This window comes from Pezoporus flaviventris, unplaced genomic scaffold (genome assembly GCF_033815535.1).
Source record: "Pezoporus flaviventris isolate CSIRO_AGI_PZ_B2104156 unplaced genomic scaffold, CSIRO_AGI_Pfla_v1 ptg000100l, whole genome shotgun sequence".
In the NCBI taxonomy this organism is placed as follows: Eukaryota; Metazoa; Chordata; class Aves; order Psittaciformes; family Psittacidae; genus Pezoporus; species Pezoporus flaviventris.
The window spans coordinates 4,147,099-4,163,553 of NW_026892648.1; the positions used below are offsets into that span (position 1 = coordinate 4,147,099).

Genomic DNA, 16,455 nt, shown 5'->3' on the forward strand with positions numbered 1-16,455 from the left:
CTGTGGTGGAGAGAGGCTGCCAGCAAGTCTTGCCCAAGAACCTTAGGCCAGACTGAGGATGCACGTGGCTGGTAACCATTCCCTGACAGCCATAATAGGAGGCCTCATAGGAGCACATCAATCAAAAACAGAACAAGCAGACGTGGTGCAGCCCACCGGTGCTCTTGCATCCTCCCACGGCAGCCTGGGTGAATGCAGAGCAAGGGACTCCTTCCCCATGAGCAGGCTCTGAGGGAGAGGAAAGGGCATGTCACTGCTGGAGAGCATCAGGTTGGGGTTGGATGGGGACTGGGAACGCTGAGAAAGGCAGGGAGCGGTGAGGTAGGGCTGAGGACCTGGTGCAAGGACCCTGATGTGTAACAGTAAACGCAAAGGGAAGGGCTCTCGGGAGCCCTACAAGCTGTGTCAAGGAAGCAGGATGCTTATTTACACCTCCTTTTCTTGTGTTAACGATTTTACTCTGCTATAGGATATCACAGTCCTAATTAGGTGTTAAACCGTGTGTTTTGGAGCCCTGTTGAGGGCTGCTTGTCTAAAGCTGATATACACAATCTTTCAAGCTCAAAGCTGATCCTTCAAGCTGGACCCAGCATGGGGCCTCTTTCAGATGGCATGGTGTGGCTCTCGTGCCCATGCAGCAAGACCTGCAGTGGCTGATCCTTTGCCCTCCTGCACATCATGCTGTGCACAGACTCCCTGGCGCTGGGTTCCTGCAGTCACTGCTGCCATAGACCCCACATTCTGAGCACTCACTGTGTGAGTGGTGCTTCCCCCAGGCAATCATGTTTAACGGATGAGGTCGATGCCTGCTGCTCTTATCTCACCTCCCCGAGCAGCTCTGGGCTTTTCCGTCCCTCCACGTCCCTCTGTGCTGAGGCTGCCAGCTCAGCACCGTCTGCTGGTGACACAGGGGGCCCTGATAGCTGGGGCAGGGCCCTGCCAGCGCCGGGTCAAAGCTTGGTTTTCCTCTTGTGGCTTCTGTGTCACAGCAGGTTTAATTATAACCCGTTCCATCACGCTGTGCTGGCTTATCTCGCGTGCTCCTGTGTGCTCGCTTCCTCCTTGCTGGTAGCATCTCCACCGGGTACCAGCTGCTGTCAAATAGGCTTTGGGACCCCAGCACAACTGGACAAGGGTCCCAGTGCGGGCCAGAGACCCCAGGGTCAGCACGGGGATGGAAAGTGGGATCCCTTCCTGGGCTTGCCATCGTGGGGTACAGCTCTTGCTCACCAGTAGAAGTTGGGTCCCGGCTTTTGGGGAGCAGAGATGCTGTCTTAGGGGGGAAGGAGGAGGAAGGACCCTGTGCTCTGCAGGGGTCAGCAGTCAGAGCTAACCCATCTCTCTCCTCTGATAGGTGACGCAGGAGTGGGGACAGCCCAGCCGCCACCATGGTTGCCCTCTCGCTGAAGATCAGCATTGGCAATGTGGTGAAGACGATGCAGTTCGAGCCCTCCACCATGGTGTACGATGCCTGCCGCATGATCCGTGAGCGGGTGCCAGAGGCGCAGATGGGGCAGCGTAAGTCCTCCGCGGGGATGGGTGCCCAGCTTAGATCCTGGTCTTCCTTTGCTCTCCTGTTTCTGTGCCCATATGGGCTTCCCCAGATCAGTGGTGGGGTGGAAGGAGTAAGGTCCAGGTCTTCCTGCCCACTTGAAGCAAAGGATGAGCTCTTCAGGCTCCCTCCTTGACACCCTAGAAGAAATATGGGGGTTTTGGAAGGTAGGAAAGCACATTTGGAAGTAAAATACTTGAGCAGTGTGAGCCTGCTGCCCTTTCTGCCTCTGCTCCTGTTTCCTACTTGCATCCGTCACCCCTAGCCAGGACTAGGTGGATTTAAACAGTTGTAGGCATTAATAAACCATATAAGTTAGTTTTTCCTTTTTGGGGCATGTATTGGGTCTGTTCCCCACCGGTAGCTCTCTGCCAGACCCATGCTGGTGCTCCATTACCTTGCTAAGCCTTCTCAGCCCTCCCTGCTGCCACTGGGCTCAAAGTTAAGTTTATGGCTCAGAAGCTCAAGATGTGACTCACACCCACGAGGACATGGCCTGTCCCTGTCTTGGATGGAGGGGGGGGCTGGAGCTCTGGGACACCATCCCGGGGGCTCTCCTGGGTCCGCGCTGCCCTGCAAGCAGCTGTGCCACGGGGGAGAGGCAGCGAGCAGGGGGTCAGGAGTCGTGGGAAGAGGAGGGGAGTGTGGTGACATCTGGAAGCAGCGAATTCCTCGAGGATGAAAGGAAATGCCTTCTCATGGCGTGCCCAGCTGGCCAGCGGTCCGGCAGACCACGGCTTTCGGTTTCAGAGAGGGGATGAGCGTCCCTATGGATGTGGGGCTGTAGTGGTGTTGGAAGGAGCATTGCGTTTCCTGCTCCTGGGCGTGAGCCAGCCTGCTTGTGAAAAAACAGCCGAGGGGAAAGCCTTAAAGGGAACTGCTTATTCCCAAGTTCCTTTTCAGCTGCTTTGCTTTTCCTGTCAGCTCCTCGCAGGTTTTATTTCTCCTTGTAGTGGCACTTGGGGGTCCCTGTTGGAGCTGCGCTGTTTTTTCTGTCACCTTTGGGTGGTATATTCCCAGCCCTGCTCTTGCTCTGTGTCAGGAAGAGCCTTTCCCCGCTCAGGCTGTGGATCAGGGGCAAGCTGCTCCCTTTCCAGTGCTTTAGAGCTACCCTCTTGGAATTTGCTGTGAAAATAGCTTTGGGTTTGGGGTTGTTTTTTCTCAATGTAAAAATAAGATGGCACGGCTCCGTGCTTTTCCTGCTCCCTGTTTAGTCAGATCCCGTCGGCAGCGTGAGCCAGGCAGGCGCAGGGCAGCTCAGGAATTTGTCCCTCCCCGCAGAGAGCTGCCAACAAGATGACGAGTTATAAACAGAGCCAGCCAAGACAGCCTGCGGCGCTGGGTTGTTGCAGAGGTGGAAAAGGACCTTTCCCAGGGCAAAGCCAGGCGTGGTCCTGGCCTCTCGCAGCATGAAAACAGGGTTATCCCTGTGGGTATGAGCGGGGGTGCCGCCACACGGGCTCAGCAGCAGCGGTTGCACTGGGTACCCCAGCTGCAAGGGAGCAGGATTTGGTGAGCAGCACTGTTTCACCACCTCTGAGGCCTTGTGAGGCTTGATCCCTTACTCCTTCAGCCTCATCTTCCCCAGCCAGAGGAGTCCCGGCTCCTTTAGTCCCTCATAACAAGGCTCCATCATTTATGTTGCTTTTCTCTGTCTCTTTCCAAACTCTGCTGTGTCCTTCTGGGAAGGTGCAGACCACACCACCACTGAGTACTCAAAGTGTGGATGAGCCTAGGTTTCACAACCAGTTCCCAGCACCCTTCCTGGTGATCCCGTGTGCTTTCACTGTTGCTACACAGTGCACTGAACACTTCTGAGAGCTGTCACCCGCAGCTCCAAGCTCTTCATTCTGTTGTGACTGTCAGTTCCAAGTTCAGCATTGTGTAGGCATGCTTCAGACAGCTTTTTCATAGACAGCTATGGCAAAACATGAAGCTTGCTTGCCAGCTTTGTTGCCCACTCGTTAGGTTTAGGCTCCAGCATTCACAGTGCTGCTGTGCTCTACGTGCAGGGCTGCCCTGCTGCACATCTCTGGCAGTGTTCAAGGCCAGGTTGGATGGGGTTTGGAGCAACCTGCTCTAGTGGAAGGTGTCCCTGCCCATGGCAGGGAGTTGGAACTGGATGAGCTTTAAGGTCCCTTCCAACCCAAACCATTCTGTTATCTTGGTGGCCCTGTCCTGCTCAGGATTACCCTGGCAGAGCCTTTATCTATTTTTCAGCCAACGATTTTGGGCTGTTCCTCTCGGATGAAGACCCAAAGAAAGGGATCTGGCTGGAGGCAGGGAAGGCCCTGGACTACTACATGCTCCGCAATGGGGTAAGCATCCATCCCACATCCTTCCAGCTGGTACCTGCTTTGGCTCCAGATGTTCCCTCGGCGTGGCGCTGGTGTGGCTGCCTGCCCTGCTGCCTTGCATCTTGCCCTACAGCACCCCATGATTGCACCAGGGAGATGGGAGCTGATGGTGGGATGTGGGTGCCCTGCACTGGTGCTGCTGCTGGGAGCTGTGCTCTGCTGTGCCCACAGGATACTATGGAGTACAAGAAGAAGCAGCGGCCCCTGAAGATCCGCATGCTGGATGGGACAGTGAAAACAGTGATGGTGGATGACTCCAAAACCGTCACGGACATGCTCATGACAATCTGTGCTCGGATTGGTGAGAGGAGGGGGCAGCAACAGGGGCAAGGGAGCTGCGGAAAGATTGCAGTGTCGGATGGGGATACTGGAGGAACAGCATCAGCTCTGTGGAGATGCAATGGGGATGAGGAGTGCGTGATGCTAGGGAGGGGGCACTGCTCTGCACCTCTGTGTTATTTCAGGCTCTTTGCTGTATTTGGCAGCAAAGTCATGTTGAGCTTGGTCCTCTGCTCTCCTGCAGGCATCACCAACTACGATGAGTACTCGCTTGTTCGGGAGATTATGGAAGAGAAGAAGGAGGAGGTCACTGGCACCCTCAAGAAGGACAAGACCCTGCTACGAGATGAGAAGAAGATGGAAAAGCTCAAGCAGAAGCTGCACACAGATGATGAGTGTAGGTGCCTGCACATGCAGGGGATGGGATCAGCCTCTGCTGAGGGCACTGGTGAGAGGAGCAGGGACCCCTGCCAGGAGAATAGCCACTACAGAGAGTGGAGAGGACTGTGATGAGGGAACATATTCCACACTCCTTGGAGTGTTTCCTGGAAACCCAGGGCAGAGGGTGAATGCTGGGATGCACCAGACGGGTGCTGATTTCTCACTCTGCATGAGCAGCCTCGGGGCAGGGATTGGCCGTGCTTCAGTGCCTGTCCCTGCTCACGCTCTGTCCTTTCCTGCAGTGAATTGGCTGGACCACGGCCGGACCCTGCGCGAGCAAGGCATCGATGACAATGAAACGCTGCTGCTGCGGCGCAAGTTCTTCTACTCTGACCAGAACGTGGACTCACGAGATCCTGTGCAGCTCAACCTGCTCTACGTGCAGGTACAGCTCTCTGGAGCTCCACTGCCAGGGCTGGTGGCTGAGAGCTTTGGCCAAGAGCCGCTGTAGAGGGGGGAGCTTCGGGATACACAGTTATCTTGTGGGTAAGAACCAGCTGTGTCGATTACAGCCCTGCCCTCTGTGTACTCCATAGCTCCCCAGGGGATTTCATGTCTCCTCTGTCTGATAGGAATCACCCTGAAGTCCTGCTGCTCTTCCTCTCCCAGGCTTGGTGATGGTCCCTCTGGGGACAACCTAGTCCTAAATCCTTTCTTTTAGGGCCACTTCTTTTAAGCGTGGAAAACAGGTCCTGCTTGTTGTGGAGGGGAGTGGTGGCGGGGCTGCCCAGCCAACAGCAGTGTCTCCTCTTCTTGCACAGGCTCGCGATGACATCCTGAACGGTTCCCACCCCGTCTCCTTCGACAAAGCCTGCGAGTTTGCTGGGTACCAGTGCCAGATCCAGTTCGGGCCGCACAATGAGCAGAAGCACAAGCCGGGGTTTCTGGAGTGAGTGTCCCCGGGAGCCCCCGGGCTTGTCTTGGGGTGGTTCAAGCCTCTTGGGTGGTTCAAGCAGTTTAGAATCACAGAATGACAGGGGCTAGAAAGGACCTTAAGATCATCCAGTTCCAGCCCCCTGCCATGGGCAGGGACGCCTCACCCTAGACCCTGTCACCCAAGGCTCTGTCCAGCCTGGCCTTGAGCACCACCAGGGATGGAGCATTCACCACTTCTTTGGGCAGCTCATTCCAGTGCCTCACTACCCTCACAGTAAAGAACTTCTTCCTTATGTCCAATCTAAACTTCCCCTGTTTAAGTTTAAACCAATTTCCCTTTGTCCTATCACTACAGTCCCAGCACGGCACCAGCACATGGGGTTATGATTGCCTCTGCTACAACCCCTCCTCCGTGCAAAGGGTGCCAGCCCCACATCCTCCTCGTCCTGACACCCACAAGGGACATGCAGCCAGCTCTGATGAGGGGATCCCAGATCACCATATGCCCTCCTCTGATGCCACATTATGGGCTGCATCCATCCACCTCAGGCCATCCACCTTGCACTGAGGCAGCTTTCATTTACTGCAGCAACCTTTCCCACATCCTTCCTGCTCCCAAAAACTCCCAGACCGTGCCCTGGCAGAGGTTCATCCGAGGCTCTGGGTTTGGCCTCTTTGTAGTTGAAGACAAACGCTGGCTTGGTCTCTGCTGCTAACAGCTGGCTTGGGTGTCTCTTGGCAGGCTCAAGGATTTCCTGCCCAAGGAGTACATCAAGCAGAAAGGGGAGCGTAAGATCTTCATGGTACGTGCAGGGGGCATGTTGAGACCTGGTCTTCTCTTTCCTCCATACCAGAGGTTGAGGCTGGTGTTGTCTTTGGAGGCAACACATAGCAGCTTGTTGGGTGAGAAACAGGAGCAGAAGCTGTAGGTGAAGCAGATAAGGCAGCTCCTCTGGCAGTTCCCAGAGGTCAGAGGGATGCTGTAGCAGGGTCAGGGGATGTCAGTGCCGTGGGGAGAGCCTGGGAGGGCTGTGACAGTGATAGTGGCACAGCCAGGGGACGGTGGAGCTAGTGTGATATTGTCTTTGCTGTTGCAGGCCCACAAGAACTGTGGGAACATGAGTGAGATCGAAGCCAAAGTTCGCTATGTGAAACTTGCCCGTTCCCTTAAGACATACGGAGTCTCCTTCTTCTTGGTCAAGGTAGAGCTGCAGCCCCCCTGGTCCCACCTCTCACCAACCAGAATTCCTCTTCTTCAGCATCCTTCCATTTGCTGTGTCTCCAGTTGCTACTCCTCAACCCGTATTGCTCCAGTTTTCCCTCTGTCTCCACTGTCCTTCCTGCCTTTCCCTGTGCATTGCCTTCCCATTCCTTGATTCATGCTTTTTCTCATTTTCAAGCCCTGTGTCACAAGCAGAAAGTGTGGCCTGTGTAGCAGCAGCAGACATCTATGGCTACCAAAGGTCTCTGCCTGAACAGATCTGCTGTAACCCTTCTGTTGTGGCCCACAGGAGAAGATGAAGGGGAAGAACAAGCTGGTGCCACGGCTGCTGGGGATCACTAAGGAGTGTGTGATGCGTGTAGACGAGAAGACCAAGGAAGTGATTCAGGAGTGGAACCTGACCAACATCAAGCGTTGGGCAGCATCACCCAAGAGCTTCACCCTGGTAGGGACCAGCCCTGGTCCTCCCCACCCCAACCCCAGTGATGTCCCATGGGGGCTGCTCTCAGGCCAGCCCCTCTCTTGCCAGCCCATGGTCGGACAGCCTTGCCCTCCTCTGGTGCCTCTCCTGGCTCTTGTTTTGAAGGCTGGCACTTGGGTGCTTAGCGCATACCAGAGGGGCTCAGGGTGACTGCCAATGCCACAGTGCTACCCTGTGCCCTGCTGTTGCAGGATTTTGGGGATTACCAGGATGGTTACTACTCGGTGCAGACCACAGAGGGGGAGCAGATCGCACAGCTGATCGCTGGCTACATTGATATCATCCTCAAAAAGGTGAGGCTGTGCTGGGAAGGGTAGCAAAAACCGGCTCCTCTGCGGGGAGGGATGCACGATGCCCCTTCCAGCTGCTCCAGCTGGCACATGGAGAGCTGGAGTTGGGTCAGGGGGGTATGGTGGGATGGTGGTGGGCTGCAGGAGGAGGGGAAGGCTGGGAAGCGTGTGCTGGCTGACACATTTTCTCCTTCCCTCTGCAGAAGAAGAGCAAAGACCACTTTGGACTGGAGGGTGATGAGGAGTCCCCCATGCTGGAAGACACCGTGTCTCCAAAGAAGTAAGTTCTCCAGGAGCAAGGGAGCTGCCAAGCAGAAGTTGAGTGGAGACGAGGCTCCAGCCAAGCTTGCAGCACAGCATACATGGAGGAAGAGCTGCCAGTCCTTCAGAGCAGCACTCCCACAGGCCATGGGCATCTCTTGACCTGGTCCTTCTCCCTGTTTCAGGTTGACTGTCTTGCAGCAGCAGTTTAACCGTGTAGGCAAGGCAGAGCTGGGCGCAGTGGCCCTGCCAGCCATCATGCGCACAGGGGCTGGAGGGCCTGAGAACTTCCAGGTGGGCACAATGCCACAGCCCCAGCTGCAGATCACCAGTGGCCAGATGCACCGAGGGCACATGCCTCCTCTGGTAAGCTCTCCCTGTGCCCACAGAGACCCCAAAGGGTGCCCATCATTGTGTAGACCCATCCATTTGGGTCTATGAGCTACAGTCCCCTGACTGCAGCCTCTCCTCCAGGTTGAGCTGCCCCAAGCTGCTGTGTCTAGGCAGCCCCGCCAGTGCTGTGCTTTGCAGCATGGCCCTGTGCCTGCCTTTGGTGTCCCCTATGTCCTCTGCAGCTGGAGAACCACTTGGAAAAGGCCACGAGGAGGCTGTTTTCTTTGGCCCCACTCAACCTGTTTGGGGCTTGCTGTAGAAGCCTTGTGGGGTCCCATTGCATGTGCTCCCTACTCCCCAGGAGCTGGTTAACTGTGACTTGCTTTTACCCACAGTGGGACTGGGAATTTCCCAGTGGGAGGTGCAAAGGGGAGACCCCCTTTTTGCTAGATGCACCCCCGGTTATGGAGACACCTACCCAGAGCACTGTCACCAGCAGCACATTACACCATGTTGCGGGGGGGGCAGGTATGTGAGGAATATTTAAGCCTAGATTTCAAGCCTACAGCATATCTCTGTGTGTCTCTGTGTTGCAGACTTCAGCCCAGCAAGCCCTGACTGGCACCATCAACTCCAGCATGCAGGCTGTGCACGCAGCCCAGGCCACACTGGATGACTTTGAGACATTGCCACCCCTTGGGCAGGATGCTGTGAGTGTTGGTGAAGGCTCTGTGGAAGGGGGGACCTTGCTGGAGGTTGTTGGCTCAGCTGAGTGAGGCTGGTCACATTCCCAGGAGAAGTGTAAGCAGCCCCTGGGAAGATCTGCTGACTGCAGGGATGTGGGGTTGTATCTACTGTATCCCTAGGAGAGGAAGGGACACTTGGTCATCTTGCTTCATCAGGATGGGTTGGGGAGTTTGGGGTGGTCACAGTTCTTCCTTCCCTCTTCCTTGTCTCCTCCTTCCTCCATCTGTCTGTGTGAGCATGGCTGCAGTTACCCACCACCTCCACCACCATCTCCTGACCCTGTTCTCCTCATTTCAGGCATCCAAAGCTTGGCGCAAAAACAAAATGGATGAGTCGAAGCACGAGATCCACTCCCAAGTGGATGCTATCACTGCTGGCACAGCCTCAGTGGTCAACCTCACAGCAGGTACGTGGAGGGTTGAAGAGGGATGACCCATTTTGGACAAAGCTTGGTATCTCTTGTCTGCCAGAAGGTCACAGCTCCTGCCCTCCATAAGAGGCTGGATGAGCCAGTCTTCCCCAGCTAGAGCTAAATCAGCCCTGACTGCTGCTAATATGCCTGTAGAGCTGGTCATGCCCCTGCAGCTCACCCTGGCTTTGCCCAGCCTAGTCCTTCCTCCCAGTCTTTGGCTGACCAGCGATCCTCTAGATGAGGGGCATGTTGTACAGTCCCTGCCATAACTCTGAGCACAGCTGCTGCGTGGTGCAGCTCTTTTTCCCCATGCTCTCCTGCTCAAACTCAGCTGATGCAGGTTTAGGAGCCATGACATGGGGATGTTCTTGGAGCATCACGTGAAGCGCATCCCATCCTACACCTCTCTTCCTGTGCAGGGGATCCAGCAGACACGGACTACACTGCTGTGGGCTGTGCTGTTACCACCATCTCTTCCAACCTGACGGAGATGTCCAAGGGTGTGAAGCTGCTGGCTGCGCTGATGGAGGATGAAGGAGGGAATGGCCGACAGCTTCTGCAGGCTGCCAAGAACCTGGCGAGTGCTGTCTCAGACCTGCTGAAAACAGCACAGCCTGCCAGCACTGAGGTGAGTGGCAGGAGGGGCCATCGGGAGAGGGTTTTGCTGCTTGCTCTCGAACCCAGTGTTGATCTTGGCTCGTTCCTTGCAGCCTCGCCAGAACCTCCTGCAGGCTGCTGGCCTGGTGGGCCAGACCAGCGGGGAGCTGCTGCAGCAGATAGGGGAGAGCGACACCGACCCCCGGTTCCAGGTTAGTGCAACCGAAGACTCTCACTCCCTAAAACCATCAGCTCTTGCACAGGACCTGGCTCCGGGCGCAGTGACTTTGCTGAGGGAGGGGGCAGGCCATTGTCCATCTCTGTCCCTAGAGCCACAGTGATATAACACCTCTTATCTTGTGGATTCCCATGTAGATCCCAGAAAGCCGGCGTGCTTGGATCCTGCCTGCCTCTGACCCAAAGACGGTAAAAAGGGGGCTGTAGGCACGGTGTGGTGGTCCCTGCCCTCTCCAGTGCGAGGGGCGCTCCTCTGAGGACAATCAGCTGCACTCTATGGAGAAGGGCTCTTGTCAAAACCCTGCTTTTCTGGTGGTTGGCTATCAGAAGTCCATGCACTCGGGTCATCCCTGTGTGAGCACTGTGTGAGTCCTCTGCTCCTGCCTGTGAGAGCTGCAGGGTGGCTGCAGCATCATGGGGTGGTTTAGTTTGGCTTCCAGCTGGCTTGTTTTCCTGCAGTTGCTCCTTCAGCACAAGTGAGACAGCACAGTGTGGTGGGTAGGAGAACCTAGCCATTATACAGACCAAAACAGCCTGCAGAAACAAGGTGTTTCTGTTCATGGCGACCTCAACATAAATAGAAAAGCCTTGACATTTAGACAAAGGGAACAGAAAAAACAACAGTAGGGGTGGAAGCCGTGCTCAGCCAGGCATCAGTGCCAGCACAGGGGCATCCCCATGTGGCAGGTTTGGGACCTGGAGGACAATTTGCACACATGCAGTGAGTGAGATGCTCTGCCTTGGAGCTGTCAGACCCGAGTGTATCTACTTCCCTCCTTGTGCTCTGATGCAGTAGTCTGGGGACTCTGGAGCTGGGTGCATGCGCTCTCTGCTCTCTCCTCCTGTCTGGAAAGGTGGTGGGTCGCAGTGGGAATAGTCCTGGCTTGCAGGAGGTGAGGGGATGCTGTGACATTGATTTGGTGGCTGGAGGCTTTGTTGCCTTTAGTGGGGCCACTCACTGTGAGCATGCACACAGCAGGAGGGTTGCAGGCACAGCGAGCAGTGAGTTCTGGCACCTGTACCAAGGTCTTTGCCCCTAGCACTGCTGTCAGGCACCGGTGCTGCCACTTTTAACCAGCAGCATGCCACAGGAGCTAATCCTGGTGTACAGTCATGTCTAGTGCCCTACAGGAAAGCAGTTTGCTGTGTGCTGGTTGCTGCCTGTTACGTGCTGGCAGGGTGGCCCCATGCTGCCCTGAGGGTGAGGAGGCTGGGTGCTGTGTCATACTTCTCCTTTAGCCCCAGCAAGGATTGTAGAGATGTAACCTGTTGCGAAGGAGCTAGAAAACAGCTGGCATGCCTGCAGTACAGGTGACCAGGGGCAGCATCTCCTGCTCCCCTCTTGCTTGTGGGGTGAGCCTGTGGGCAGGCAGATGCCCCTGGTGTGGCTGTGCTATAGGAGCTTGTGCCTGCCATTTGGCAGGAGGGGTTTGTAATTGTTTGCCTTTGCATCCCTCCACATAAAGCTCAGCAGTGCCTTGCAGAGCTTGTTGCTGTGGTACCATCAGGGACTTGCAGCAGTCGTTGCCTAGGCAATAAGCAGGTCAGCAGTAAGCAGGTCACAGGTACTGAGATGATGCTGAGCATTGCCTGAGCTGCACCAGGTGGTGTTTACGGCAGCGCTGTGCTGCACGCTGCAGCTCCAGGCCATATTACAGCCTCACCACTGGCTGTAGCACACAGTAGAGGGGGAGTCAAGGTGTTGCCAGCCACCCCAGGCGATCCATGGTGCCCGTGCTGGAACCGAGTGGATGAAAGGCCCCCAAGAGCTCATGTTTCCCAGCTGATTATTTCACGAGCTCCCTGCGGGCGGCTGCCATTGCTCCTGCTATAGTGGCTCCTGTACTGACCCCCTCCATTCCCCACAGGACATGCTCATGCAGCTGGCAAAGGCGGTGGCCAGCGCCGCGGCTGCGCTGGTGCTCAAAGCCAAGAACGTGGCTCAGAAGACGGAGGACGCGGCGCTGCAGACACAGGTGATCGCTGCTGCCACCCAGTGTGCCCTCTCCACCTCCCAGCTGGTGGCCTGCACCAAGGTAAGCAGCAAGGCTTTAACCCATGCCTCAGTATGGTGGCATCACCAGGGTAGTGGCAGCTCCATGGTGGGGTTGTGGGTGTGCTAGAGCTACACTTCCTAAGGTGGGACATTAGGGGTCTGGCACAGCTCGGGTTGTGGTCGTTGTCACTGTGCCTAAGCATTATATATCCTCTATGGAGGAGCAGAAGCCGGGGACAACTATTCCTGCACATCTCCTACACAGAGCCCATCACGCTTCCTCTCTTCTCCTCTCCAGGTAGTGGCTCCCACAATCAGCTCACCAGTGTGCCAGGAGCAGCTGATTGAGGCTGGCAAGTTGGTGGCCAAGTCAGCAGAGGGCTGTGTGGAGGCATCCAAGGCAGCCACCAGTGATGACCAGCTCCTGAAGCAGGTTGGGGTGGCAGCCACGGCCGTCACCCAGGCCCTAAATGACCTGCTGCAGCACATCAAGCAGCATGCCTTGGGCGGGCAGCCCATCGGGCGCTATGACCAGGCCACTGACACCATCCTCAACGTCACCGAGAACATATTCAGCTCCATGGGCGATGCTGGTGAGAGCGCTGATGGCAGCCAGAGTAGAGCGTGGTGGATGGGGAGGTATCAGGGAGCCTGTGGACTTGCTAACGGGGCCACCCTTCCTTCCTGTCCCAGGGGAAATGGTGCGTCAGGCTCGTATTCTGGCCCAGGCCACTTCCGACCTTGTCAATGCCATCAAAGCTGATGCAGAAGGAGAGACAGACCTTGAGAACTCACGCAAGCTGCTGAGTGCGGCCAAGATCTTGGCTGATGCCACTGCCAAGATGGTGGAGGCTGCGAAGGTCAGTGGTGTGGGATGGGAGGAATGCTGGCTTTGGCCCCCAGCCCCATCTGATTACATCCGCTCAGGGCTGGGAAGGGGACAAACGGCCCCTGGATGGGAAGTGGTTCCCAGAGCAAGGTCCTGCACTGAGCCAGGGACCTTTGCAGTGAAATGGGGCTCTTCCTGGAGCTGTGGGTATTAGCAGAGGAGCTGTTAGCTCTTATGCAGCTGTGCTGTCCCACAGGGGCTTTGGTCATTGGTAAGCAGCCAGGCTGCCTTGAGGGGGAACTCCCCAGCATCAGACCAGGACGCAGGAGGACCCTGTGGTCCCTGCGAGGTGTGATGGGTTTCCTGTTCTCTGCAGGGAGCCGCAGCCCACCCGGACAGCGAGGAGCAGCAGCAGCGCCTGCGTGAGGCTGCAGAAGGGCTCCGCATGGCGACCAACGCCGCAGCCCAGAACGCCATCAAGAAGAAGCTGGTGCACAAGCTGGAGGTGAGACACTGAGCAAGGGACCACAGAGGGCAAGCAGGCAGAGTCATTGAGACCTGACCAGGACCCCTCACATCCCTGAGCTTCCCAGAGGGATGAAGTCCTTTTTGGGTACAGCATCCATGCTGCATCCCACAGAGACCTCCCCACTGCTCCCTTCCCATGTGTGCACCACGTTGCTTTGGGATGCTGGGTGTTGAGGGTGCTGGGGATGTTCTGGTGGGCCCCAGTACATGGTGGGGGGCTCAGGGCAGGGTGACTGGTGGGGACCAGTGCTAACCCATGCCTTCCTCTGTCAGCACGCAGCTAAGCAAGCCGCTGCCTCTGCCACCCAGACCATTGCTGCAGCACAGCACGCTGCCTCCTCCAACAAGAACCCTGCTGCACAGCAGCAGCTGGTGCAGAGCTGCAAGGTAAGAGCCCAGGCCTCATCCTGGCATCTCCCTCCTCCCAGCCCTTCTGCCCTGTGCTGGGGCTTCCTGCTCAAACACAGTGGGCAGGCAGGACCTTGGGGGTCTTCATGGAGCTCCTCCAGGAGCCTGTCTTCTGGTCACTTGTCCTGGGTTAGATCCATCTCCTCCCAGCCTCTGCACTGATGTTCCTCTTTGGCAGGTGGTGGCAGAGCAGATCCCGATGCTGGTGCAGGGTGTCCGAGGGAGCCAATCCCAGCCAGACAGCCCCAGTGCTCAGCTGGCTCTCATTGCTGCCAGCCAGAACTTCCTTCAGGTACCTGTGATGCCCAGAGTCTCCTGCACCACCTCTGGTGTTACAGCTTTCCTACCCTGCCTGGCCCTCCCAGCATACTGTGAAACCTGCTGCACCTGGGCAGCAAAGAGGTGCTGTGCATTCATGTCCTTCTCACTGCTTTTCCCTTTTCCCTGGCAGCCTGGTGGGAAGATGGTAGCTGCAGCCAAGGCCACCGTCCCTACCATCACAGACCAGGCCTCTGCCATGCAACTCAGCCAGTGTGCCAAGAACTTGGCCGCAGCTCTGGCTGAGCTCCGCACAGCTGCCCAGAAGGTGAGAGGCTGGGTCCCATCCTGCAGGAGGACCCTGGCTGTGTATAGTAGGGGGAAACGTGGGGACAGCCCAACAGCAGGTCATAGCTGGGCTCAGGGGTTGCCCCACTCACCTTCCCTTCTCCCCATTGCAGGCCCAGGAGGCATGTGGACCCCTGGAAATAGATTCTGCTCTGGGTCTGGTGCAAAGCCTGGAGAGGGACTTGCAGGAAGCCAAGGCAGCTGCCCGTGATGGCAAGCTCAAGCCTCTGCCAGGGGAGACGGTGAGTGCATGGGGTGGTACAGGGTGGGTGCTGGAGCAGGGGAGCCACCAGAATGTGCAGCCCACCACCATGTCCCCACGTATCCTCCTGCAGATGGAGAAGTGTGCCCAGGACCTGGGGAACAGCACGAAAGCTGTGAGCTCTGCCATCGCTCACCTCCTGGGAGAGGTGGCCCAGGGCAATGAGAACTACACAGGTACCAACATCAGCGTCAGGGCTGGGAGAGGGGAGCGTGCGGTGCCAACAGCCACTGACCTTTCCATCTCCCCAGGCATCGCTGCCCGAGAGGTGGCCCAGGCCCTGCGCTCGCTCAGCCAGGCTGCCCGTGGTGTAGCGGCCAACACGGCCGACCCGCAGGCACAGAACGCCATGCTGGAGTGTGCCAGCGACGTGATGGACAAAGCCAACAACCTCATCGAGGAGGCGCGGAAAGCCGTGGGCAAGCCTGGAGACCCAGAGAGCCAGCAGCGCCTGGCCCAGGTGGGAGAATGGGTATCCCAAGGGGCAGAATGGGTACCCCAGGTGGGAGAATGGGTACCCTGGTGAGCCCTGCCATCCCCTGGGAAGGGCACAAAGCTGCCACAGAATGGTGACCCCTCTTTGTTTCTCTGCAGGTGGCCAAAGCAGTGTCGCAGGCCCTGAGCCGCTGTGTTAACTGCTTGCCGGGGCAGCGAGATGTGGACGCTGCCATCCGCATGGTGGGAGAGGCCAGCAAGAGGCTGCTCTCAGATTCGGTGAGCTGAGCCGGGGTGGGAGGGGATGAGGGAAGCCTTGTAGACATGTGAGCCAGCCTGTCTGCACCGGCTTCCTCTGGAACATATCCCCAAGCATGTACCAGCCCTTCATCCTCCATCTCCATCCTCCTTGCTGCCTCTCCTAACTGGTCTCCCTGCTTCCAGTTCCCTCCCAGCACCAAGAGCTTCCAGGAGGCACAGAGCCAGTTGAACCAGGCAGCCGCGGGGCTCAACCAGTCTGCCAACGAGCTGGTGCAGGCGTCGCGTGGCACCCCGCAAGACCTGGCCAAGTCCTCTGGCAAATTTGGGCAGGACTTCAATGAGTTCCTGCAGGCGGGAGTAGAGATGGCCAGCCAGTCCCCGGTGAGAGCGAGCGCCCCTCGGGTGATACTGGGTGTTTTGGGATGCCGAGAGGGTGGCTAACCACAGGCAGGGTGGCTGGGCAGGGTGGTTAGGGTGGTTGTGGCCAATGCAGCTGGTGAGATGATGTCTGGAGCTGTACAAAGCCACAGCAGCAGGGAGAAAACGGCTTGGGTTGGTTCAGCGAGTGTTGCCGCTGTTGGACGAGTTAGATGAAGGGAACTGGCTCAGCTTGAAAACCACCAAAGCAGACCCAGGGTGTGGAGCTTGGAAATGTGCTGCAGGTGACTCTTCTTGGCTCCTTGCAGAATAAGGAAGACCAGGCGCAGGTGGTGTCAAACCTGAAGAGCATCTCCATGTCCTCCAGCAAGCTGCTGCTGGCTGCAAAGGCGCTCTCTGCTGACCCTGCAGCGCCCAACCTCAAGAATCAGTTGGCAGCAGCAGCACGGTAGGAGGAACTGTTCCATGCGAGCTGCTTGCTGTAGCAAAGGGGCAGGGTTGTGGGGTGGTGTTGATCCGTGGGTCTTTCTCCATTGTCCCTCGCAGGGCTGTGACTGACAGCATTAACCAGCTGATCACCATGTGCACTCAGCAGGCTCCAGGCCAGAAGGAGTGTGACAATGCCCTGCGGGAGCTGGAGGTGAGAAACCACATCTTGATGAGGCTG

General features: G+C 57.1%; 1 protein-coding gene across 3 annotated transcripts in view; it reads left to right on the forward strand.

The window, feature by feature from the left end:
* The window catches only part of TLN1 (talin 1), a 34,872-nt gene that overhangs the window by 4,242 nt on the left and 14,175 nt on the right, over window positions 1–16,455 (forward strand). For 2 of the 3 annotated variants that reach the window (XM_061477254.1, XM_061477253.1), the window contains exons 2-31: window positions 1,355–1,518; window positions 3,773–3,870; window positions 4,081–4,210; window positions 4,433–4,585; window positions 4,872–5,014; window positions 5,391–5,518; window positions 6,248–6,308; window positions 6,603–6,707; window positions 7,017–7,172; window positions 7,400–7,501; window positions 7,702–7,778; window positions 7,945–8,125; window positions 8,689–8,802; window positions 9,137–9,245; window positions 9,671–9,879; window positions 9,962–10,060; window positions 11,954–12,121; window positions 12,380–12,674; window positions 12,775–12,941; window positions 13,287–13,415; window positions 13,712–13,825; window positions 14,025–14,138; window positions 14,298–14,432; window positions 14,566–14,694; window positions 14,788–14,890; window positions 14,966–15,174; window positions 15,309–15,428; window positions 15,594–15,791; window positions 16,097–16,236; window positions 16,335–16,428. In XM_061477254.1, coding sequence (XP_061333238.1) covers window positions 1,389–1,518; window positions 3,773–3,870; window positions 4,081–4,210; window positions 4,433–4,585; window positions 4,872–5,014; window positions 5,391–5,518; window positions 6,248–6,308; window positions 6,603–6,707; window positions 7,017–7,172; window positions 7,400–7,501; window positions 7,702–7,778; window positions 7,945–8,125; window positions 8,689–8,802; window positions 9,137–9,245; window positions 9,671–9,879; window positions 9,962–10,060; window positions 11,954–12,121; window positions 12,380–12,674; window positions 12,775–12,941; window positions 13,287–13,415; window positions 13,712–13,825; window positions 14,025–14,138; window positions 14,298–14,432; window positions 14,566–14,694; window positions 14,788–14,890; window positions 14,966–15,174; window positions 15,309–15,428; window positions 15,594–15,791; window positions 16,097–16,236; window positions 16,335–16,428 — 4,110 coding nt within the window. In that variant the 5' untranslated portion in view covers window positions 1,355–1,388. Of the gene's footprint in view, window positions 1–1,354; window positions 1,519–3,772; window positions 3,871–4,080; window positions 4,211–4,432; window positions 4,586–4,871; window positions 5,015–5,390; window positions 5,519–6,247; window positions 6,309–6,602; window positions 6,708–7,016; window positions 7,173–7,399; window positions 7,502–7,701; window positions 7,779–7,944; window positions 8,126–8,688; window positions 8,803–9,136; window positions 9,246–9,670; window positions 9,880–9,961; window positions 10,061–10,223; window positions 10,275–11,953; window positions 12,122–12,379; window positions 12,675–12,774; window positions 12,942–13,286; window positions 13,416–13,711; window positions 13,826–14,024; window positions 14,139–14,297; window positions 14,433–14,565; window positions 14,695–14,787; window positions 14,891–14,965; window positions 15,175–15,308; window positions 15,429–15,593; window positions 15,792–16,096; window positions 16,237–16,334; window positions 16,429–16,455 lie in introns of all 3 variants that reach the window. The other variant, XM_061477252.1, reaches the window with a different exon arrangement.